The 26254-nt window shown below is 43.3% G+C and overlaps 1 protein-coding gene across 1 annotated transcript in view; it reads left to right on the forward strand.

The window, feature by feature from the left end:
- The window catches only part of SCN8A (sodium voltage-gated channel alpha subunit 8), an 86752-nt gene that overhangs the window by 7619 nt on the left and 52879 nt on the right, over positions 1-26254 (forward strand). The window contains exons 2-3 of the mRNA XM_056514928.1: positions 11066-11387; positions 22818-22936. Coding sequence (XP_056370903.1) covers positions 11066-11387; positions 22818-22936 — 441 coding nt within the window. The remainder of the gene's footprint in view (positions 1-11065; positions 11388-22817; positions 22937-26254) is intronic.

A 26254-nucleotide genomic window follows, 5' to 3' on the forward strand; every position in this document is an offset into this window, starting at 1 on the left:
GGGAGCGTGTGCGAGGGGCAGCAGCTGCATCCTGACCCTCGGCATCAGCCCCGAGCTGGATTTCGGGGGGTGATCCCAGGTGTGGCAGGGTCGTTCCCGTCCCCTCCTCGCCGTGTCGCAGCTGGGGCGGGCTGGGCTCGGCGGCTCCGGGTGTGCTGGGTGCTGTTTGTGGTGTGGAACCCGAACACTGCAGCAGTCACCGCACCGCCAGCCGTGACCGGGACGTCCTCTTTCCGCTGACTGTGAGACCGGGGCAACGCGGGGTCCCCGTCCCCCCTCCTGCCGCCGTCTTTAGCGGGGGGAAGGGAGGAAAGCGTGGCCGTGGTGGTGTTCCCGGTTTGGAGGGACGGCGCCTGGAAACGGTCCCGTTTTGGGTGGGTGATGGAGGCTCTGGGGGGCTCTGGGCTGGGCTCCTCCAGTGGGTGAGGTGGGACACTCCCTGTGCCCATCTCTGTCCCTCATCTCACCCCTCTTCAGGGGCAGGTGCCATCACACGAAGCTCTTTAGGATCTCTAAATATCCCTGGGCTTGGGGAGCAGGTGCCTTCAGCAGTAACAAGCCCCTGCACTCTGCTGGGACCTTTCCCTGATGGGTCCATCCTGAGGCCTCCCAGAGCTCCAGTGCTCAGGTTTTCCATCCTTTATGTGCTTAAAAAGTCCCCTTTCTTCACTTTGGTGTTTTAAATAAAACTAACAAGGTGACCAAAGGGCTCTTTGATGGTTTTAATGCTTTTGGGTGCTTCTGCAGTGTTGTTCACCCAGGGTGGAGGAGCTGGACCCATCACAGATCATTTAATCAGTTATATAAGCTGGGATGTGTGGCTTGGATGTAATCATGGTATAGATACTGTACTGCTCGGTGGAACAAGGAAAACCCTGTGGCTGTTGGGTGGGAGGAGGTTTCTGCCAGGCAGGAGGGCGAGGATCACGTGCCTCAGGAAATGGAGCATGGCCGTGCCTCCATTCTGTTCAATAAAGCAGAAACAAAGTCAGCACTGAATGGAAATGGAGATGCTTCCAAACATACATCATGGCATCATCTCCCTCCTGCTCCTCGCTGTGTCTGTGCTTGCTGGTGGGGTTACCTGAGTGTGTTTTCCATCAGAATGACCCAGCCTGGGTTCCCATCTCATGGGGAGTTGCTGGTTTTCAGTGGTGAGTGGTGCTGGCCCCTTTGGTATTGATCACCTTCCCCAAAGCAGCTGCACCTCCACTGGCATGGACAGATCCACCGGGATCAATCATTGACTGCTGAGTTCAGAGCAGTGGGCTGGCTCAGAGCAGGAGCAGTAAAACAGCAGGGCAGCTTGGGAACAAGCACAGGGGGAGGAATTTCAGGAAGCACAGAGAGGAAACTGGTGGCTCATGGTGATGGTGGGGTGGAGAGCTGCTCATTGTGGGGTTCAGGAATGCTTGGATTGTTCTTTTTGTGCCTCATTATCCTATTCCTGTGCAGAGGTGGGGAATACAAGTAGGGAAGAAGTGGCTTCCTGCTGCAGGAGTGTATTACAAAACCTCCCTGGCATTAGCTCAGCTTCCAGTCTGGCTTTTAACACTTCACAACTTCTGGCTTAGGCAAAGCTGTCTCCTTTTCAGGTTTCTTCACACAAACAGTGGTCAGGCATTGGATGGTGGAGTCCCCATCCCTGGGGGTGTCCAGAGCAGGACTGGACATGGCACTGGGCTGGGAGACAGGGAGGGGACTGGTCACAGGCTGGACTTGATGAACTTGGAGGGCTTTTCCCACCTCAGTGATGCTGGGCTGGGTGACAAGGGCTCACCTGGGTGACAGGGAGGGGACTGGTCACAGGTTGGACTCGATGAACTTGAAGGGCTTTCCCAACCTCAGGGATTCTAGGATTCTGTTGTGAAATGCTGTTCCAAATTTAAAGCAACTTCTGCCTTCCCTGAGTCTTGTCCTGTAACTTTATTCCTGCTAACAGACACAGCAAATGGGAGATTTTGAGGAGAAAGAGCAGCCAGTGGTGCTGGGGCTTTGCTCCTTCCTGAGCCATTTCAAAATTCAGAGAATTTGCTACCCTCTAAAAGTCCCATTCCATGCTTTTTGTACTTCTTCCCCAGCTGGAAAGTGTGAGGAGTTTATAATGAAATCTGCTGAGAGGTGATTTGGGGAGGAATGTTTGTTGAGTACTGCGTAACTCTGCTGAATTGTCCAGGTAGTGGTATTAAAGTTAGAGTTACAGGAATATTATTAAAGTTACAGAAATAACTACTCAGGAGGTCTTAAAGTTGTGGGATAAACCCTTAATTTCAGGAGAAGGGAGCAGTGAGTTGAGCAGAGTGAAAAAGGGAGGCTCAGGGGGGATTTTCTGCAGGCTGAGCCTCCTCAGCTGCCCCTCAGTGTGAGATCTGTGTCACCCAGGTGGGAAAATCCTCTGGAAACCTGAGGTTGGGTGGCAGATGTGGCCACTCCAGTGGTGGTTCCAGAGGGAGTGGAACTTTTTTTCTTGCTGTTGAGTGAAATCAATCTCAGGATTGACAAGACAACCAGGAATAACTGACATTGGCAGGAGGTGTTTGATCAGATATTCAGGGGGTGATTAGGAGGGAAGAAAAGTGTCACTCCACAGGGAAACCTGAGTTGTGTTCCAGCACATCAGGAATTTCTAACAGAGCACTAGAAAGGGATTGTTTATTCTCCCTTTTCATTTTTGTCCTCTTTGTACTCAAACCATTGAGTGGAAGAAATTAATTCCCCCAAAATTACAGTGTAAAATAACCATTCCCTGACTCCTGTTTTATGGGTCATGGATGGGCTGAATGAACCAAACAAGGAATTAAATTTGGGTTAGCGGCTGAACTTTGTTTTGAGCAGTTCTTTGTTCAAAGTTTGAATTTAAAAGGGGGAAGTTGAAGCAGTTCAGGTTGTTTAGTTTGTGAAACTCCAACTTCTGTGTGAGTTTGGAGATAAACATGAGTCAGCCTTGAGTGAGGACAGAATAGGGAGCTGGGGATTCATTAATTAAGTGGGATTAAGTAGTTCTGATTCTGGTAATTTACTGAGGGATGTGACTGAAGCCACACAGCAAGTGGGAGGGAGTGAGGACCCTGCAGGATTTGGGCTTTAGTGGGTTTTCATTAAAATGTTGTTAAATAATTCTGTTTTCTGTGTGGACAGGGCTTGGAGCAGCCTGGGGGGTGAAGGTTCCCCTGCCCATGGCAGGAGTTGGAACAAAATGAGCTTTAAGGTCCCTTCAAACCAAACCACTCAACCATCTGATGGTTCTAAAATTCCTCTGCTGCTGTTGGTTGCTTCTTCTTTTCCCTCTGTAAATTTTTTTTACTTTTAGAGGAGTTTCTGTCCAAGTTCAGGTGCATGGTCATTTCCCTGCCCTTGACCTCCAAGCACCTGGGAAATTCCACAAGGTTTTACACAAATTGGGGAAACACCCAGCACCAAGCAATAGATGCTGCTTGGGAGTGGAAATATTTCATTTTCCTCCCATTTTATAACATCACACGTGCCATGAGAGCAAATCCCTGAAGGATTTCCTGAAGGAAATTTAAATTTAATTTAAATCCCTCATTTTCCTAAAGGAAAATTTCCTCCTTCCCACCTGCTGCTGGTCACAACACTGACCCTTCTCATGGATAAAATTATTCACTTCTAGACTCAGGATTCCCTTCAGAGGGGGATTGGAGACTGGAGCCAGTGAATTTCCCCCTGGATGGATATTTTGGGTTTGCTTGAAGCTTTTTAGGCTCTCCTGCAGCAGGATTTCAGGGTGCTGTTCATCTACACTCTGGTTTTTTCCTGCCTCAGTCCTGTTGGAATCAAGAATCCATGTGGGTTATATAAAAATTCACCCAGAAGGTTTCTCCCTCTCAAAGACACACAGTGAGTGGCTGGCTCCTGGTAATTAATAAAGGAAGAAGTGTATTAAAGCAAGGAAATTGCCTCAAAAGTGTTTTTTAATTTATTTTGATGATCAGCTTGAATAATTTATTGGAATATTTCATAATGTACCAGTAAATGGACTGCTGGGAACATTTAGAAAAAAAAATAATTAAGTCTTAGCAACCTCAGTGCAGCAGTTTCTGGTGGGAAATCTTTGGCATTTGAGTGTTGTGGGCACCCAAATCCCATTTCCCAGCTGAATTCCTGCCTGGGAGCAGCAGTGCAGTGTCATTTTTCCATGGATAACCCTCACACCTCTTCCCCAGCTCACCTGGAGTCACAATTTGCAGAACATTTCTCTCCTTACAGGTTGAAAAACCTGATGTGGAAAGGGCTGAAATAAATCCCAGGGTCTATCCAAACCATTCCTGTTGGAAAATGACTTTTGGGAGGTTTTTTTTAGCTTCCAGAAGCTTTGCCAGGCATTACCAGACACTTCAGCTGAGGAAATTCTTCCTTGATGAGGGTGAGGTGGAGCCACACATCTCATTTTATCCATTATCTTAATGAGGGATAATTTATTGGGAAAAGAAATTAAGTCAGGACAGGCAAGAATATCCCAAGGAGTGAGGCCCTCAGGTCGTTTTTATGTGTTGATAATACACAAAACCAGCCCTGTAATTAATTCCAAAATGCCAAAATTCCAATAATTTATTGGGAAAAGAAATTAAGTCAGGACAAGTAAGAATATCCCAAGGAGTGAGGCCCTCAGGTCACTTTTATGTGTTGATAATACACAAAAACAGCCCTGTAATTAATTCCAAAATGCCAAAAACGTGGAGAAATTTCTGTCATGTGCAGCTGTGAACCAGATTTGGGGAATGGTGCTGCTTTCTTGGCTTTGGTTGTGCTTTTTCCTTTAAATTGCCACTCAGCTGAGTCGGTGCCTCCAGTTGTGGGTTGTGTAATTTTGCACAAATTCCTTCATGCCTTCATTTATTCCCTTTTTTATGCTGTGTCCCTGAGCTACTTTGGTTTCTAAATTCAGGCCTTACATATTTATCTGTGCCATTCAATTAGACCACATCCCCAATGCTGCTCTATAGTTTCACAGTATGTGGGAAATTTGGTAATTAAATGCATGCAAATGCTGCAAGAATAGAATAAATTAATTTTCCTTAATATCAGCAGGCCATTTGGTGATGTCTCAGAGATAATGTGACCAAGATACTGGCTCTTCTCTCCTCTTCTTGCCATCTTTTTTTGAGTTTTTACTGTTGTTCCTCTAGAAATACCCAGGTCTATAGGAGGAGAATCCTGGCCCTGCTGTGCTCTGGAATTACATAAGGAGGGAGATCTGTACTCCAGGTTTTTTGGGATCTCCCAAATAAAACCTGGGCTGGAAACAGCACCCAAGCCCTGTGTGTGTGGTGTAAATGTTGTGCCAGAGTTTCAGGGGTAACCTGAGGTGCTGTGCTGAGGGCTGGGGTCTCCAGGTGTTCTTACAAGGACTCAGGTGTTTATTGGGTGTTTCCAGTTGTGGTTCTGTCCTGGTGGTGGCTCTGCCTTCCCTGAGCTGCTCCCTGTGACTTCAGCTCAGCCCTCAGGTTGTGGCTGCTTTCACCTGAAACAGCTGAATTTTAACCATTCAGGCAGAGTTTCCAAGGAATCTGGAAGTCATTCTTTCCTCCAGTTTCTTTAATATTTAATATTTATTAATTTGGATGCTGTGCTTGTGTTGCCACTGAAGATCTGCCCTTACTGCTTATCTCTTTCCTTGCTTGAGGGACCTTACCCCAGGATTCATTCTGTGCCACATCCTCATGGCTTTTGTGCCTTTTTTATTTTATTTGGTGTTTGCATGGTGGCAGGGCTCTGGGATTCATTCTGTGCCACATCCTCATGGTTTTTGTGCCTTTTGTTTTGGATTTAGTGTTTGGGCACCATGGCAGGGCTGGGTTCTCTTCCAGCAGCTCTGGGATTCATTCTGTGCCACATCCTCATGGGTTTTGTGCCTTTTTTATTTTATTTGGTGTTTGGGCACCATGGCAGGGCTCTGGGATTCATTCTGTGCCACATCCTCATGGTTTTTGTGCCTTTTTTTATTTTCTGTGGTGTTTGCACAGTGGCAGGGCTGGGTTCTCCTCCAGCCTGCAGCACTGCAGTGCTGTTGCATCAGTGCAGGGTTTCTGTCATCCTCTCCTGCCTTGGCCTCTCCTGGAGTGAGAACAGCCTGACGAGGCAGCAGCAGCTCAGAAATGCAAGAATTGAGAATGCAAGCCAGAGCTGCAGGGTGTTTGTGGGTGGCTGGAACTTCCTCCCAGCTCTGCTTCTGCTGTCAGGGGTGCAGGGATGGGGCAAACCCTGCTGGAGCCTCTGGAGCTCCTCCTCACCTGTGCCCTGCTCCCCTCCCTTTGCTTTTCTCATTTGTGGTGTGCCTGATGCAAACAGGACACTGTGTCTAACCCAATAATCAAAAAAATTGAAATTTAGAAATTACTGCTGTGATTGATGGATGTGTTTTTTAATTATTTTGTTTTTATGGCCTCAGATTAATAGGAGCACTGATAATTGATAGAATCATGGAATGGGTTGGGAGGGACCTTAAAGATTGTCCAGTCCCACCAGGACAATTTCTGCTGTCCCAGGGTTCTCCAAGCCCTGTCCCTGGGCACTGCCAGGGATCCAGAGCACCCACAGCTTCTCTGGGCACCCTCACACAGAGGAATTCCTTTATATCATTTATCTATTTATAATTATCAACTGAAAGGCTGAGCTTTGACTCCCAGAGCTGTGACGTGCTCAGGGCAGGTGAGGGCTTGGCCCTACCACAAAATAACTTTCAGAATTCTGCTTGGCCACTTGTTCCAGTGCTGAAGTCATTCAGGGAACTCCTCAGAGCTGCAGTAACACTGCTAGAAACATTTTTTGGGAATGCTCAGCACACTCAGCTCCTCTAAACCCAGCCCAGGCTACTCCTGTGAGGAGCAGGCTGAGCTTTGCTAAACCTCCTTAGCAGAGGGGGGAATGTCCTGGCTTGGAATTTTGTCTGAGAATCTGGCTGAGAGCAGTGACTGGTCCAGCTGTTTCTGCAGGAAAATCGTGGCTTTGAGGATGAAGTTGCTTTTCAGAATGTTTTTTTTAGAATAGTTTGTGTCCAGGAGGGCCCAGCTTGGGGTGGCCACCAGTGGGGAGACCCTACAAACTCTTTCTTGCTTGTGCCACAGAACTTGTTGGAGTGGGCAGTTGATGCATTGGGTTTTGGCTTTTATATTTCCTAACTATATTTATATTTATATTTATATTTATATTTATATTTATATTTATATTTATATTTATATTTATATTTATATTTATATTTATATTTATATTTATATTTATATTTATATTTATATTTATGTTCCCTGTTGCTTGGTGTGTAACTCTGAAACTTCATATTAGGTGTTAGTAAGTTCTTTTCACAGGGGAGTTGGAAAAAATAATTTTTTCCCAGCTAGGGAATCAAGAACAACTGGTACCCAAAAATCAGAAACAATGGGAAGGAAAGGGGACAAGCCAGGGGCTGAGACTTCATAGCCTGGGGCTGTGGTTGGACAATTGACCCCAGGATGTGGATGAACCAAAACTTATAAAAGTGTAAAACTCGTGACCAGGATCCATCTTGGGTTTGATTTGGGTGTAGCCCTGGTTACTTCAGGTCTGGGGCCTTATGGGAGCAGTGGATGGGACTGGGACCAGGAATTTGGGATTCTTGACCCAGGACTCAGTTGTGGATTCATAAGGGAGCCAGGCCCCCTTTCCCTCTGGGAGCAGCTTTTAATGAGTGTGAGAGTGGCTTGGATTGAAGGACAGGTGTCTGCCAGTAAAGGCAGGAGCTTCTCTTGAAATGGAGAATGGAAACCCCCTCCCTCTAAATTATTATTGTAATTTTGAAATTAAGGGGCTCTCAGGCAAAGAGATGGGAATTAGGAATAACAGTTCTTTACTAGGAACATTAAAATAGAAATGCAGTATTACACAGAACAATCCCAAACCCTGCCAGAGTCAGAATCCAAGCTGACACCCGTCAGTCAGTCAGGGTGTTGGCACAGTCCCATTCAATGGTGGCTGCATCCTCCTGCAGGGGCAGATGTGGTTCAGCTGCAGCAGTGCTCCTGGAGAAGGTGCAGTTTCCTCTGAAGCTCCAGGGATGATGTGCAAAGGTCTGGTTTTCCTCTGGAATCCAGTGGGAAGATGGAAATTTGCTGTCCCAAATCTCAGTTTTTCTCTGGGTAGGAAAGGCTTGGCTCCTCCCCTGGCTGGAGCATCTCCCATGGGATGATGGAATTTTATCAGTCATGCCCTGGGACTCAGTGGCCATGAACAGGAGATATCTCCTGGAGGGAGGATGGGCTGTGGGAAGATAAAGATGATTGCCCAGCTGGTTTAAAGATGGCCCATGAGCAGATAATATGTGCCAGGAGATCAGGGGCACTGCCCCAGCTGGGTTAAAGATGGTGACAGAATTCACATTTCTGGCCACATCAGCCCAACACAGAGAGAGGTTTGTCAATCAGGAGAGAATGCAGGAGCACCACCATAGAATGTGCTGGAAAACCCCTGAGGAAGGGATCCAGCAGCTGAGAGAAGTGGCAGCACTGGGAGGTGCTCTGGGAGGGATGGACAGCATGACAATGACCCTGACAAGGAGCACAGGGCAGATGTTGTGGAATTTGGCAACCCTGGGGTGATCTCAATACACCACCTTTATTGTGATAATTGATGCTGATAACCAGGAGCACTGACAGAACCAGAGGACACAGTCTCAAGCTGTGCCAGGGGAGATACAGGTTGGATATTAGGAAAAAGTTTTTCACTGGAAGAGTGATAAAATATTGGAATGGTCTGCCCAGGGAGGTGGTGGAGTCACCATCCCTGGGTGTGTTTAAAAAAGCCTGGATGTGGCACTGGGTGCCATGGTCTGGGTGAGGTGTTAGGGCTGGGTTGGACTTGATGATCTTGAAAGTCTCTTTAACCCAAAATTCTGTGAATTCTGTGAGTAGCAACCGAGGGACAGTGGGTTCTGTCACCAACAAGCTTAGCAATGTTGAGATTGTGATCAGTGGTCCAGTGCAGGATCATCTCTGCTGTAGCTAAGAACCTCCAGGAGGTCACAGTTCTGATCTTGTCCCTGTGTTTGCTCCCTGACCTTGTCCCTGTTTTAACTCCCCTGACCTCATCCCTGTATTTTCTCTCCTGACCTTTTCCCTGTGTTTGTTCCCCTCACCTTGTCCCTGTTTGCTCCCTGACCTTGTCCCTGTTTTTGCTCCCCTTTGTCCCTGTGTTTTCTTCCCTGACTTTATCCCTGTATTTTCTCCCGTCACCTTGTCCCTGTTTGCTCCCTGACCTTATCACTGTGTTTTCTCCCCTGACCTTTTCCCTTTATTTTCCCCCCAACCTTATCCCTATATTTCCCCCCTGACCTTCTCCCTGTATTTCCCCCCTGACCTTCTCCCTGTATTCCCCCTGACCTGTCCCTGTATTTTCTCCCCTTTTCCCTGTATTTTCCCCCTTAACCTGTCCCTGTATTTTCTCCCCTTTCCTCTGTATTTCCCCCTGACCTTTTCTCTGTATCCCCCTGACCTGTCCCTGTATTTCCCCCCTGACCTGTCCCTGTATTTTCTCCCCTTTTCCCTGTATCCCCCCTGACCTGTCCCTGTATTCCCCCCTGACCCGTCCCTGTATTTCCCCCCTGACCTGTGCCTGTATTTTCCCCCTGACCTGTGCCTGTATTTTCCCCCCTTTTCTCTGTATCCCCCTGACCTGTGCCTGTATTTTCCCCCCTTTTCCCTGTATTTCCCCCCTGACCTGTGCCTGTATTTTCTCCCCTTTTCCCTGTACCCCCCTGACTGTCCCTGTATTTTCTCCTCTTCTCCCTGTATCCCCCCTGACCTGTCCCTGTATTTCCCCCCTGACTGTGCCTGTATTTTCTCCCCTTTTCCCTGTACCCCCCTGACTGTGCCTGTATTTTCTCCCCTTTTCCCTGTATCCCCCCTGACCTGTCCCTGTATTTTCTCCCCTTTTCCCTGTATCCCCCTGACCTGTGCCTGTATTTTCTCCCCTTTTCCCTGTATCCCCCTGACCTGTCCCTGTATTTTCTCCCCTTTTCCCTGTATCCCCCTGACCTGTCCCTGTATTTTCTCCCCTTTTCCCTGTATCCTCCTGACCTGTCCCTGTATTTTCTCCCCTTTTCCCTGTATCCCCCCTGACCTGTCCCTGTATTTCCCCCCTGACCTGTCCCTGTTATTTCCCCCCTGACCTGTGCCTGTATTTTCTCCCCTTTTCCCTGTATCCCCCTGACCTGTCCCTGTATTTTCTCCCCTTTTCCCTGTATCCCCCCTGACCTGTCCCTGTATTTTCTCCCATTTCTCCCTGTATCCCCCTGACCTGTCCCTGATTTTCTCCCCTTTTCCCTGTATTTCCCCCCTGACCTGTCCCTGTATTTCCCCCCTGACATGTCCCTGTATTTTCCCCCCTTTTCCCTGTATCCCCCTGACTGTCCCTGTATTTTCTCCCCTTTTCCCTGTACCCCCCTGACTGTCCCTGTATTTCCCCCCTGACCTGTCCCTGTATTTCCCCCCTGACCTGTCCCTGTATTTTCTCCCCTTTTCCCTGTACCCCCCTGACTGTCCCTGTATTTTCTCCCCTTTTCCCTGTACCCCCCTGACCTGTCCCTGTATTTTCTCCCCTTTTCCCTGTACCCCCCTGACCTGTCCCTGTATTTTCTCCCCTTTTCCCTGTATTTCCCCCCTGACCTGTCCCTGTATTTCCCCCCGACCTGTCCCTGTATTTTCTCCCCTTCTCCCTGTATTTCCCCCTGACCTGTCCCTGTATTTCCCCCTGACCTGTCCCTGTATTTTCTCCCCTTTTCCCTGTATTTCCCCCCTGACCTGTCCCTGTATTTTCCCCCCTGACTGTCCCTGTATTTCCCCCCTGACCTTTTCCCTGTATTTCCCCCCTGACCTGTCCCTGTTTTTCCCTGTATCCCCCTGACCTGTGCCTGTATTTTCCCCCCTTTTCCCTGTATCCCCCCCTGACCTGTGCCTGTATTTCCCCCCTGACCTGTGCCTGTATTTTCCCCCCTTGTCCCTGTACCCCCCTGACCTGTCCCTGTATTTTCCCCCCTGACTGTCCCTGTATTCTCTCCCCGGGCACGTGCTGTCCCCAGAGCTGCCCGGGCTCCCGCAGAGCAGGAGCTGCTGCAGGATGAGAAGATGGCAGCGCGGCTGCTGGCACCCCCGGGCCCCGAGAGCTTCAAGCCCTTCACGCCCGAGTCCCTGGCCAACATCGAGAAGCACATTGCCGAGCTGAAGAAGAAGCAGCGCTCCAAGCAGGACAGCAGCCACCGGGACGAGGATGAGGACAGCAAACCCAAACCCAACAGCGACCTGGAGGCGGGCAAGAACCTGCCTTTCATCTACGGGGACATCCCCAAAGGGCTGGTTGCTGTGCCACTGGAGGACTTTGACCCTTATTATATGACCCAGAAAGTGAGTCTGCAAGAGAGGAGTTCCTAAAGAACCTTTTTTTTTTTTTTTTTTTTTTTTCCTTGGGAAATTACAGGTTTGGGTATGGTTGAAACAGAAGAAAAGAAAAAGGGAGTCTTGGATGGGGCTGGTTCTGCTGGTTTTTGGTTGTTTTTCTTCCTTATATATTTTTCTTATTTACATATTTTCCTTTCTTATATATTTTCCCTTCTTATATATTTTTCTTTCTTATATATTTTCCCTTCTCATATATTTTCCTTCCTTCTATATTTTCCTTCCTTCTATATTTTCCTTCCTTATATATTTTTCTTTCTTGCATATTTTTCTTCCTTATACATTTTCCTTCCTTATACATTTTCCTTTCTTTTACATTTTCCTTTCTTTTACATTTTCCTTTCTTTTACATTTTCCTTTCTTTTACATTTTCCTTTCTTTTACATTTTCCTTTCTTACAATATTTTTCTTACAGTATTTTTTCTCTGAGGTTTAATAGAGATGATCTGATCAGTCTTTAAGGATGGAGTTAGGAGAACAAGCTCTGGAAACTAAAAATAGTTCGAGTTGTGCTACTGTGCCAATTTTAACCATCAAGGCAATAAGAAGAATTTAATTGAGGGGTAACAGTGTGTGTTTCATCACTTACATGGAATTCAGCCTGAACTTGATGGTTGTGAAGCACTGGGACACAGAATCATGGTGAAAAAGGAGACCAGTTAACTCACTTTCATCTTAATTTTTATTTGTCTGGAACTGAGGTGTTGTGGCAGGAGACATTTATGGGTGCTGAGGTGTTTGAGGTGTGAGGGGAGGGAAACTTGTGGGGTGAAGGGGAGGAATCCACAGGTGATGGAATGAGGAGTGTGGTCACTGCTTTGTTCAGAAGGCTGAAACTGAGAATCTCAAGTTTTTAATTTCATTGTTTTCTTTGATCCAGGTCTAATTGAGAGTCACCATCCCCAGTGAGGCTGAGCTGTGCTCTGGGGGAGCTCAGGTGGAGCTGGGGTGTGACTGTGTGTGAATCCCTGTCAGGGTGTGAATCCATGTCAGGGTGTGAATCCATGTCAGGGTGTGAGATCCATGTCAGGGTGTGAGATCCATGTCAGGGTGACAGAGCTGGGGTGTGACTGTGTGTGAATCCATGTCAGGGTGTGAATCCATGTCAGGGTGTGAGATCCATGTCAGGGTGACAGAGCTGGGATGTGGCTGAGTGTGAATCCATGTCAGGGTGACAGAGCTGGGATGTGACTGTGTGTGAATCCATGTCAGGGTGTGAATCCATGTCAGGGTGTGAGATCCATGTCAGGGTGACAGAGCTGGGATGTGACTGTGTGTGAATCCATGTCAGGGTGTGAATCCATGTCAGGGTGACAGAGCTGGGGTGTGACTGTGTGTGAATCCATGTCAGGGTGTGAATCCATGTCAGGGGTGTGAATCCATGTCAGGGTGACAGAGCTGGGATGTGGCTGAGTGTGAATCCCTGTCAGGGTGACAGAGCTGGGGTGTGGCTGTGTGTGAATCCATGTCAGGGTGACAGAGCTGGGGTGTGACTGTGTGTGAATCCCTGTCAGGGTGACAGAGCTGGGATGTGGCTGTTCAGAGCTCAGCACAGCTGGATCTGTGTGAGATCCAGAGCTCAGCACAGCTGGATCTGTGTGAAATCCATGTCTTGGGTAGCCAGTGTTGGATGAGTTTTTTTGGACAGACATTTGTGCCATGCTCAGAAGTGCCTCTGTGGCTGGCAGGGTGTTGTTCACATGAAATCAGCTGAATTTGGGGAGTGATGAGAGTAACTGACCCTCCTTCACTGCCCTCACAGATGAATTTCTTGGTGTTTTTGTGTCCAGAGTGCTGACTCAGAACAGACCTGTGAAATTTGGGGATCTGTTCCATCATGGTGCCCAACTGAAGTGGGAAGAACACTCAGCAATACTTTTTATTTATTCAACAAATATTTTCTCTTCATTAAACCAATCTGCTTCTGGTGAGAGCAGGTCATGGGATTACAGGATGGGTTTGGAGGGACCTTTAACCCCATCCAGTCCCACCCATCCATGGACAGGGACAATTTCCACTGTCCCAGGCTGCTCCAGCCTGGCCTTGGGCACTTCCAGGGGTCCCAGCTGCTCTGGGAATTCCATTCCAGGTTGTGCCCACCCCCACAGGAGGATTCCCAAATCTCTGAACCCACCACAGAGCTGTCAGGAAATCTCTGTGGTCCCACTGGGCAATTTTTGAGCCTCTTTGTAGTGGCAAGTGGGAGAATTGTGCTGATCCCTGATTTTCCTGGCTCAGGTAGGTGGCAGTGCAGGAGGGGCAGTGGGCAGAGCTCTGTGCTTTTCAACATCCCACCACGAGGCACAGGGAACCCCCTTCTCCCTCCTGCTGCCTCCCTCTCCATCTTTGCCTCCCAACACAAAGCTATTAATAAACTTCCATTTCTAGGGGAAGGAAAAGCTGAGCTGCATTCCCCTCTCTGAAGGAATCTGTCACATCTCCTGCTGGAATCTTTGGCAGCCTGGGATGCAGGGAAGGTTCTGGAGATGGGAGGCAACACTCCCCCAGCTCTGGTGACCCCAAAGGGCATCCCCCAAAACCCTGAATCCCCCAAAAACGCTGCATCCCCCCAAACCCTGCATCCCCTGCATCCCCTACAAACCCTGCATCCCCCAAACCCTGCATCCCCTACAAGCCCTGCATCCCCTACAAACCCTGCATCCCCTACAAACCCTGCATCCCCCCCAAACCCTGCATCCCCCCAAACCCTGCATCCCCTGCATCCCCTACAAACCCTGCATCCCCTACAAACCCTGCATCCCCTACAAACCCTGCATCCCCTACAAACCCTGCATCCCCCAAACCCTGCATCCCCTACAAGCCCTGCATCCCCTACAAACCCTGCATCCCCCCCACCCCTGCATCCCCTACAAACCCTGCATCCCCCCAAACCCTGCATCCCCCAAACCCTGCATCCCCCCCAAACCCTGCATCCCCTGCATCCCCCCAAACCCTACATCCCCTACATACCCTGCATCCCCCCAAACCCTGCATCCCCCCAAACCCTGCATCCCCTACAAACCCTGCATCCCCTACAAACCCTGCATCCCCTACAAACCCTGCATCCCCCAAACCCTGCATCCCCTACAAACCCTGCATCCCCTACAAACCCTGCATCCCCTACAAACCCTGCATCCCCCCAAACCCTGCATCCCCTACAAACCCTGCATCCCCCCAAACCCTGCATCCCCCAAACCCTGCATCCCCCAAACCCTGCATCCCCTACAAACCCTGCATCCTCACCCCAAATCCTGCTTCCCCCAAAACTCTTCATCCCCTTCTCCCTTCCCTTCGTGTCCATCTCCCAACAGTCAGTGACTTTCCACAAAAAAAAATTTTTAAGGCCTTTCTCTGAATCATCAGGAATCTGCTTGAATCATGGGAAGTTTTCCAAGATTTTTTTTTTCCCCTCCCTCTCCAGAAGTCTTTGCATCACAGGTCTCTGCTTTTGCAGCCTGCTCAGGGACAAATCAGCTGCTTGCTTTTCCCTGCAGGAGGACATGGTGATCTTGGTTTGTCTAAGGAAACTGAAACTGCATTTTAACAGAGCAGCTGAACCTCCCAGAGCCTGTAAAGTGAGATTTAAAGGAGAACCAGTGTGACCTGGAAACAGAACTGTGGCTCAGGGAGTCACAAGTTTGTAGCCCAGCAATGGTTTTGTCCAAGGTGCTGCTCTTTTCTCTGCTCACTTTCATTTTGCAAAATTGGAGTCACACAATTCCAGAATCCCTGAAGTTGGAAAAGATTCTCAGAATCAAGCTCAGCCTGTGAAGGATCTGCCCCTCAGTGTCTTGGGGTGAGGGGTGAATCACAGCACAGGAGGATCTGGAATCCCTTTGCTCACAGGTGGCAGCTTTGGGAGCTGCTTTAGCTCTTTTTTATCTCTCTGTAAGGACCAGAAAGAACTTTTTCATGATTCCTTGTTTTACAACTTTAAATGGCCTTCAGTTCCTGGCCTGAAGCACAAGGTAGGAACAATAATTTCCCATTTTTATTATGGGAACCCAAAACATTTCAATGAATATATCCAAAGGGCAGATGTGCCAACAGAATTCAGGAAAACCCTGTTTGTGAGCAGCCCCAGCAATGGGAGCAGAGCAGCCTCAGGCCTTAAATCCTGTTTATTGAGCAAGACACCAGGACTTTCTTTTTTCATTCCACTGCTTTATCAGGATTTTTAATGTTTTTCCATCTTCTACACCTCTTTTTTCTTCTGATCCATTAATGGCCCAGCCCATCCCTCCTACTAAACATCTCCTCACCCCTTTCTTTCCCTCTGAACATGATGTTTGCCAGGTTGTGGCTGTTAATTTCCTTAATTTCCCTTGATAGGAATTTCATCTGTGCTCATGCTTCTTCCAGTTCTGAGGCAGCAGAAGGTGCCTGGATGTTCAGAGAGTTTGGATTTGAGTGGGAAAAGGAGGAATGTGCTCACGTGGGTGAGATCTGGGGCTGGGTCACTCAGGGCTGAAGCACCTGAGGATCTCTCTGGAGCCTCTGTGCCAAGGGAGTGACTTGCAGCTTTGTCAAAGTCACATGCCAGGTTTGGAAAGGAGCCCCGTGGGTCCAGAATGTCACCTTGGGCCAGGAAAATCACAGGGATGTGAGGGACCAGCTGCAGGAGGCAGGGCTGGCTCTGGGATGTGCAGGGGGAGGGGGGGACTCTGCAAGGTCACCACGGCACTCCTGGGTTTGCTTTGCAGTGAGGTCACCACAACACAGGGAAGAGGCAGAAAAATCAGCTTTTTATCCCCCCAAAATGCCTCAAAAAAGCCTCAAAATTCACCCCAAAACAACCTAAAAATCAACCTCAGAATCCACCCAACACAGCCTAAAAATCAACCTCAGAATCTACCCAAAACAACCTAAAAATCAACCTCAAAATCCACCCAACACAGCCTAAAAATCAACCTCAGAATCCACCCAAAACAACCTAAAAATCAGCCTCAAAATCCACCCAAAACAACCTAAAAATCACCCCCAAACACCTCAGAAAAAACACTCAAAATCACTCCAAAACAGCCTTAAAAAAACCTCAAAATCCCTAAACAGCCTCAACCCTCAAAATCTGCCCTAAACAGCCTTAAAAAACCCCTCAAAATCCACCCCAGAATATCCTCAAGAAAACCTCCAAGTCCACCCCAAAACAGCCTCAAAATCCACCCAAAACAGCCTAAAAATCAACCCCAAATCCACCCTAAACTGCCCCAAAATCCACCTAAAACACCTCCAAAAACCACTCAAAATGCCTAAAAACAGCCTCAAAATCCACCCCCAAAAAAACCTAAAATCTTTTTATTCTTAATTTCCTGAGTTCCATTGCCTGCTCCAGGTCTTGAGTGTTTCAAGGCGTTTTTTCTTCAGCTCTGTCTCTCCAGTTGGCTTCAAAGAAGGAGGAAAAATGAATGAGAAAGGGGAAGAGTGAAAAAAGGAGGTTGGATTTCCTGGCAGTGGCTGTTTGCAGGTGCTGGGGGGAAGGCAGGGTGTGCTGGAACTGCATTCTGTGTGATTTTATTGGTGCTGGAGCTCCATTCTGTGTGATTTTTTAATGCTGGAACTGCATTCTGTGTGATTTTTTAATGCTGGAGCTCCATTCTGTGTGATTTTTAATGCTGGAGCTCCATTCTGTGTGATTTTTTTGTGCTGGAGCTCCATTCTGTGTGATTTTTTAATGCTGGAGCTGCATTCTGTGTGATTTTTTTAATGCTGGAGCTCCATTCTGTGTGATTTTTTAATGCTGGAGCTCCATTCTGTGTGATTTTTTGGTGCTGGAGCTCCATTCTGTGTGATTTTTTAATGCTGGAGCTCCATTCTGTGTGATTTTTTAATGCTGGGGCTCCATTCTGTGTGATTTTTGGTGCTGGAGCTCCATTCTGTGTGATTTTTTAATGCTGGAGCTCCATTCTGTGTGATTTTTAATGCTGGAGCTCCATTCTGTGTGTATTTTTTAATGCTGGAGCTCCATTCTGTGTGATTTTTTGATGCTGGAACTGCATTCTGTGTGATTTTTGGTGCTGGAGCTCCATTCTGTGTGATTTTTTGGTGCTGGAGCTCCATTCTGTGTGATTTGTGGTGCTGGAGCTGCATTCTGTGTGATTTGTGGTGCTGGAGCTCCATTCTGTGTGATTTTTGGTGCTGGAGCTCCATTCTGTGTGATTTTTTTAGTGCTGGAGCTCCATTCTGTGTGATTTTTAGTGCTGGAGCTCCATTCTGTGTGATTTTTGGTGCTGTGGATCCAGAGCTGTGATCAGAAAATGCCAAATGTGGAATCTCTGCTCCCATCTCCTCAATCCCTGCAGTCCCCTGGTGATGGGGGAAAGGTGGGGAATTATTTCTGGCCTGGGGGCAGAGTGGATTTATTGCACAGGAAAGAAAATCTCAGTCTTGCACAGGTAGATTGTGAGGTCATTAAAATATAAAAATTAAACTTAAAAACTTCAATCTGCCTGTGCAGGCAGCTCTGCAGGTGAGGTCTCACCTGAGGCAGGGGGCAGGAAGGGAACTCAACCCCAGGGGGTTTTTGGGGCACATCCAGCACCCCAAACCCTTCTCCCCAGGGCTGCCCTCAGCCTCTCATGGCTGGAATTTTTCAGTTTCCTGTGAATTCCTTTTCCAGCAGCTCAGGGTGTCTCCAGGAAATCATTGCTGCAGGAATGGGCTCCCATCTGTTCCCAGGCTGTTCCCAAAGCTGTTTGCTCCTGAAATCTCCTGCCCACTCCTCAGCCATCCCAGAACTGCTCAGTGGAAAACCTGCAGGAAGCCAGGAATGCTTTAAACCTTCTCATTCCTGCCATCCCTCAGTTCTGCTGCTCTCCCAAGCACAGAGAATTTATTTATTTCTTTTAGAGAATTTATTTCCTTCTTTTCCTGAGACCTGTTCCCCAGTTTTGCTGGATCCTGGTGAATTAATGGGAGCTAAAGCTGGTGGAGTTTTTTTCACATTTCTAACCAGAAACAGGCAGATTGATTTAGAGAATTTATTTCCTTCTTTCATGAGACCTGTTCCTCAGGTTTTGGTGGATCCTGGTGACTCAATGGAAACTAAAGCTGGGGGAGTTTTTTCACAGCTCTAACCACAAAGTCTTTGGGAAGTCCAGCCAGACACAAGCATCTCTTAAACTGAATGCAAAATGACTTTTTCCAGGTATCTCCTTCCTCTGAGTTTTGGTTTTTGCTTCAGCACATCTTAAAAGCTCTTAAGGATGTTCTTGGCCCAGACCCAGGAAATGTTTTAAGAGCTTGCAGCCATTTTGAAATGGAATTTTAATATATCAGCAGCAGAAGGGGAAACTAAAAGAGGGTTTTGCCAAACACTTCTTGGCTTTTGGGCTTTTCTTTCTATTGATGAGCCCAGGTGGAGATGGAGTCAGGGTTTAATGGGGGAGCTGGGAACTGTCCTGATGGATGAGCAGACTGGAATTCTGGCTCCCTGCTGGTGTCAGGGCTGTGCTGGGAGCCCAGGGGTGATGGGCTGCACAGGCAGAATAACAACAACAGAATAATCAACAGCTCTGTGGCCTGAAAAGGAGAAATCTGGGCAGAGCACAGACAGAAAATGAGGAGCTGTTCTGTTCTCCCAAGCACAATCATCATTCAGATTGATTCAGAGAATTTATCATTTTTTAGGAGTTTTCTGAAGGTGCTCTGGGCTGGGAGATTGGTCACAAATGATCTTGGAATTCTTCAACCCAAGCACAGTCATCATTTTGCAGATTGATTTACAGAATTTATCTTTTTTTAGGACTTTTGTGAAGGTGGTCTGGGCTGGGAGATTGGTCACAGATTATCCTAGATTTCTTTTTCAACCCAAGCACAGTCATCATTCTGCAGATTGATTCAGAGAATTTATTTTTTGGGATTTTCCTTCTTTTTCTGAAGGTGCTCTGGGCTGGATGATTGGTCACAAATGATCTTAGAATCCTTTTTCAACCTCAAAGATTCTGGGATTCTGTGAGATGACAGCAGGCAGTGCCAAATTCCTGAATTGTGGAATTCTGCTGGAAATGGGTTTTCCATGAAATGCCTCCCCTGGCTTGCTGACTTCCCCTGCATTGGGATTTTTCCCATGGGAAATGGAGACCCAGTGGTCTCAGAACTGCTGAGTGGGGTTTGGGAAATTCCTGTTTTCTTCCAGGTTTTATTGCTCAGAAAGTGTGGGAGAGTTGGGAGATCTGGGGCAGCACAGCCTGTGGGAATCCTGGTGGGATGAGAGCAAAAAAGAGATTTAAAATGAAAATAAAAAGGTAAATTTAAAAATGATTTAAAAAGGAAAGGGATCCTGGAAAGGGGGAGAGCTGATTCCTAGAATTGGGTGTTCCCTGAGCACTCTGTAATGGCAATTCTCTAAAACTTTGGGGCCTTTTAGAAGCTTTGTCCATGCCCAGGTGGTTTGGTCATGAATTCTTGATGCTGCAGTTTCAGAGCTGCCCAGGGCTGTCTGTAAAGTGCTTTTGCTGGGGGTGCATTAGTGGTTCTGCTGAGCCACATCTGGTTTTTGATTCCCTGTACAGATAATTTCCTGCTCCATGGGCTCACTTAGGCAGAGGAGCTCAGACAGGTTGTTTCATTGACAAATGACAAATTTCCTGAGGGTGAATCTCCTGGGGAAGGCTGGGCTGGCAGGGAGCCCTGGTGGATTCCCCTGGGCTGTGCCAGGCAGGGCTGGGGGTGTGAGTCCAGCTGGGGTTATAAATGAGAAACAACAACAAAAAAAAAAAAATTTTAATTGCTTTATTTTATATAGACAGTGCTGGGGAAAACGTGAGGGGTCACAGCCTGAGCTTGGTTTGCAGCTCCTTTTTTATAATATGGTTTTGCTTGTAGTCATCAATAATTGTGATTTTCTTTTTGTTGTAATAATTCTGCAAGGTAAGCAGTGGTGGTCAAAAAAATTCCAAACTTCTGTGGGACAGCTCTTGGGACAATTGGTGATGGAACCATCTGGTCTTGGTGGATAAAAACCAGGAGTGGGAATTCTGATCTTTAGCAGAAAGTTTGGGATTGATTACACAAAGGCAGGAAATCTGATTCTGCAAAAAAAACCTTTCAGACTATGGAAAACCCTTTTTTAATTTATTATTTTTTATTTACAAACTAGTATACACTATTCATAACAAGGGGATTTAAACAGAGTGGCTTTAATCATGTATTTCCCTTTATCCAAGTCCATGTTCTTTTCTTATTTTAAGTATTCTTTTATACAAACTCCAAAACTTCTGTGATTAACACAAATCATTTATCAATTATCACACTGGGGAGGATTAAAATGAGATAAATGGTGCAGGGAAGGGGCTTTGGCTTCTCAGTGCACACAAATTGATTTTTTTCCCTTTTTTCTCACACACCTGTGGTGCTGCAGGGGGTTGGACCAGCAGAATTCTGCCCCACGTGCACATGGTTCTTCATAAAATAAAAATATATTAAAAAAATTACAAAAAATATTGTAATTTCACAGGTTCTTAATGAAATAATGAACCTCACATCTTAAACACCTGTGTGGTGAGAAGCAGAATTCTGCCCCACGTGCACATGGTTCTTAATAAAATAAAAATATTTTTAAAAAATTACAAAAAATATTCTCATTCCACAGGTTCTCAATAAAATAATGAGCCTCACATCTTAAACACCTGTGTGGTGAAAAGCAGAATTCTGCCCCACATTCACATGGTTCTTAATAAAATAAAAATAAAAATCAAAAATACAAAAGATATTGTAATTCCACAGGTTCTTAATAAAATAATGAGCCTAATATATTAAACACCTGTGTGTGAGAAGCAGTGGGACCCAGGGCTGAGCTGTGTCTGCTCCCACCTCATTTTATCCTGTTTGCTCTTTTTTTTTTTTTTTTTTTTGCCCTGGAAATTGTTTGATTGAGTCTCTGGTGAAATGGATTTTTGGAGAATTATCTCCAAATATGCCCATGATGTGCAGGTGTGTTGTAACCTAATGGGAGCTTCATAAAGGAGGTTATTTAAAAAAAAAAAAAACAGCAACCAAAAACAAAACAAAACAAAACAAAAGCAGAAAATTCTGGATTTTCCCAAAGTTCTGGGTTCCCAAAATTCTTGGAAGTTGTTTGTCCCAGGTCTCTGGTGAAATGGATTTTTGGAGTAGAATTATCCATGGTGAGTGAATTATCTGGAGTGGAATTATCCTGGTGGGTGATGCCCACAATGAACAGGATGTACCCTAATGGGAACTTCAAAAAGGAGATTATTTAGAAAAGAAAAAAACCCAGAAATTTCTGGGTTCCCAAAATTCTTGGAAGTTGTTTGTCCCAGGTCTCTGGTGAAATGGATTTTTTGGGAATTATCTGTGGTGTGTGTGTGCTGCCCATGGTGTGTGTTGTACCCTAATGGGAACTTCATAAAGGAGATTATTAAAAAAAAAACAAAATTAAAAAAAAACAAAACAAAACAAACCACAAACAGAAAATTCTGGATTTTCCCACATTCTGGATTTCCCAAATGAATGTTTGGAGTAGAATCATCCATGGTGTGTGAATTAATTTGGAGTAGAATTACCCTGCTGGGTGATGCCCATGATGTGTTCCCTAATAGGAGCTTGATAAAGGAGATTATTTTTAAAAAACCCAAACAGAAAATTCTCTTTTTTCACCCTGGAAGTTATTTGTCCCAGGTCTCTGGTGAAATGGATTTTTGGGGAATTATCTGTGGTGTGTGTGTGCTGCCCATGGTGTACCCTAATGGGAACTTCATAAAGGAGATTATTAAAAAAAAAATTAAAAAAACCCCAAAAAAACAAAACAAAAAACCACAAACAGAAAATTCTGAATTTTCCCAAATTCTGGATTTCCCAAATGAATGTTTGGAGTAGAATCATCCATGGTGTGTGAATTAATTTGGAGTAGAATTACCCTGCTGGGTGATGCCCACAATGTACAGGTGTGTTGTATCCTAATAGGAGCTTCAAAAAGGAGATTATTAAAAAAACAAAAAACAGAAAATTTTGAGTTTTCCCAAAATTCTGGGTTTCCAAAATTCTTGGAGGTTGTTTGTCCCAGGTCTCTGGTGAAATGGATTTTTTGGGAATTATCTGTGGTGTGTGTGTGCTGCCCATGGTGTGTGTTGTACCCTAATGGGAACTTCATGTTAAAAAAAAAAACAAAAAACCAGAAAATTCTGGATTTTCCCAAATTCTGGATTTCCCAAATGAACATTTGGAGTAGAATCATCCATGGTGTGTGAATTATTTGGAGTAGAATTACCCTGCTTGATGTGTACCCTAACAGGAGCTTGATAAAGGAGATTATTTTAAAAAACAAACAGAAAATTCTCTTTTTTTCCTGTTTCTCTGTTTTTACACTTCCTGCTGTGATTTCCCTGCACTAATTTTCTCTTTTTCTGTTTTTCTCTGCAGACCTTTGTAGTACTAAACAGAGGGAAAACACTCTTCAGATTTAGTGCCACACCTGCCTTGTACATTTTAAGTCCTTTTAATCTCTTTAGAAGAATAGCTATTAAAATTTTGATACATTCATATCCTTTTTTATTCCTGAATTCCCTTTGTGTTTTCACTGAAAATCTCTTCCCTGCTGATTTGTGCTCAGTTCACAAATGTGAATTCCTGCAGGTCTGGCTTGGCCTGAGAATATCCAGAAAATCAGGTTTTTACTGGGTGAAAAATGAATTATTTTAGTTATTAATTATTATTTAATTATTAGCCACATGCAGTGACAATAAATTATTTGCCCAGTTCTTCCCTCAGTGCACACACACGAGTTTGGAATATTGAAGGTTGTGCTTCATGTGGAGGAAAGTTACTGAAATCATTAAATTGAATTAAAACATAATGAAATAAATCCTAAAATATTATAGAGAAATAAATAGAATTTTTATCTGGATAGCAAACCACAGCCTGTGATTAGACACTGATTAATTCCTTGCTCTTCTGGCATCTCTGAAACATTTTCCTAATGGCAAAAGCTCAGGGAGCCTCATCTAATGGAGTTACTGGGAAAAAGAAATGATTTTATTGACTGAGCTGCTTCACCCTGATGATTTATTTATTTTTGGGAAATGGCTCTAAAATGGAAACACATTCAGAGGGTTTGGAGGCTTCTGCAAACTCCCAGCTCAGGTGGAGAAAAAGCTTTTCCATTTTTTCTGGGTTGATTTGGGAATGTTTTATTTGCCCCTGTTTTATTTCTATTTCTATTTTATTTTTATATTTTATTTTTATTATTATTTTTATTTTTATTATTTTTATTATTTTAAATTTTTTATTATTTTTTATTTTTATTTTTTAAATTTTTCTTTTTATTTTTATTTTTATTTTATTTTTTATTTTTATTTTTAATTTTTAATTTTTATTTAATTTTAAAATATGTTTATTTTAAATTTTATTTATTTTTATTTTTTCTTATTTTTATTTTTTATTTTTTATTTTATTTTATTTTTATTTTTATTTTTATTTTTATTTTTATTTTTATTTTTATTTTTATTTTTATTTTTATATATTTGTATTTTTATTTTTTAATTTTTATTTTTTATATTTTTGTTTATTTATTTATTTATTTATTTATTTATTTATTTATTTATTTATTTTAAATTTATTTTTATTTTTATTTTTATTTTTATTTTTATTTTTATTTTTATTTTTATTTTTATTTTTGCTGCCCCTGGATGTGCTGAGGGTTGAACTTCTGTCAGGGTCTCAATCCAGGGTTTGTTTGAGTCTCCTGAAATAATTCTGCAAATCCCACAGCTGGATTTCAGCCCTCTGCTGCTAATTAGTTAAAATTTAACTAATTTAACCATTTACTAATGTAACTAATTTACTAATTCAGCAGTTAAAATGCACTCAAAAAATTTGGAAATTAATCACTTAAAACCCCAAACTCCCAGAGGGAGCAGAGATGATTGGAAAGATTCTTTGATTTTTTTCATTTTTTATTTTTTCCAATTTATTAAATCCTAATATCTGGATTTGAGCTCTGCTTTGCCATGGGCTGGAACAACAGAAAAGATTTTTTTAGATGATTTATAGCTGGTTTATAGGTGGATTATAGATGATTTATAGATGATTTATTGATGGTTTATAGGTGATTTATAGTTGATTTATACATGATTTATAGATGATTTATTGATGGTTTATAGGTGATTTTATACATGATTTATAGGTGATTTATAGGTGATTTATAGATCATTTATAGATCGTTTATAGATCGTTTATAGGTGATTTATAGATGGTTTATAGATGATTTATAGGTGATTTATAGGTGGTTTATAGATGATTTATAGATGGTTTATAGGTAATTTATGAGTGATTTATAGAAGGTTTATAGGTGATTTACAGATGGTTTATAGATGGTTTATAGATGATTTATAGATGGTTTATAGGTAATTTATAGATGATTTATTGATGATTTATTGATGGTTTATAGGTGATTTATAGATGGTTTATAGATTATTAATTTATAGATGATTTATAGGTGATTTATAGATGATTTATGGATGGTTTATAGGTGTTTATAGATGATTTATAGGTGATTTATAGGCGATTTATATATGATTTATACATGATTTATAGATGATTTATACATGATTTATAGGTGATTTATAGGTGGTTTATAGATGGTTATAGATGATTTATAGTTGATTTATAGATGATTTATAGATGGTTATAGATGATTTATAGATGGTTTATAGATGATTTACAGATGATTTACAGGTGATTTATAGGTGATCTATAGGTGATTTATAGATGGTTTATAGATGGTTATAGATGATTTATAGGTGATTTATAGATGGTTTACAGATGATTTATACATGATTTATAGGTGATCTATAGGTGATTTATAGATGGTTTATAGATGGTTATAGATGATTTATAGGTGATTTATAGGTGATTTATAGGTGGTCTATAGATGATTTACAGGTGATCTATAGATGATTTATAGGTGATTTATAGATGGTTTATAGATGGTTATAGATGATTTATAGGTGATTTATAGATGTTACTGTATAGATGGATTTGGGGACACATTTTCATTTAGCCCTCTCAATTCAGTTGCTGAGATAGGAAAATAACAGAAAAAATAACATTGATTTATATAAAACAAAGCTTAAAAATATATTAAATTTATATAAACCAGAAATTTCGTTGAAAGGGGACATTAAATGTTATTTATGTAGCCATATATGTTCTATAGTGTATAACGTGTAGTAGATAAATAGTACATATAATACAGTATAATAAAAATATTCAGTATATAAATATTTTATATAATATAGTGTATAGAACATATAGATATTATATGTAATACAATATATTAAAAATATCCAGCATATAAATATTATTTATAATACAGTGTATAGAGCATATAGATATTATATGTAATACACTATATTAAAATAGATATTATATAAATATATATAATATAGTATATTGAGTATATATATGTTATATGTAATACAATATATTAAAATTTATAGTATATAAATATTAAATATAATAGTATATAGAGCATATAGGTGTTTTATGTAATACAGTATATTAAAATGTATAGTATATAAATATTATATTTAATAGTGTATAGAGCATATAGGTGTTTTATGTAATACAGTGTATTAAAATATTTAAATATTATATATAATATAGTGTATAGAATATATAGATGTATGTAATACAGTATATTAAAAATATTTATTATATAAATATTATATATAATACAGTGTATAGAGCATATAAATGGTGTAATACAGTATATTAAAATACAAATACAGTAAATTAAAAATAGAAATACTATAAATTAGAAATATAAATACAAGAAATTAGAAATATAAACACAACAA

This window comes from Oenanthe melanoleuca, linkage group LGE22, assembly GCF_029582105.1.
Source record: "Oenanthe melanoleuca isolate GR-GAL-2019-014 linkage group LGE22, OMel1.0, whole genome shotgun sequence".
Classification (NCBI taxonomy): domain Eukaryota; kingdom Metazoa; phylum Chordata; class Aves; order Passeriformes; family Muscicapidae; genus Oenanthe; species Oenanthe melanoleuca.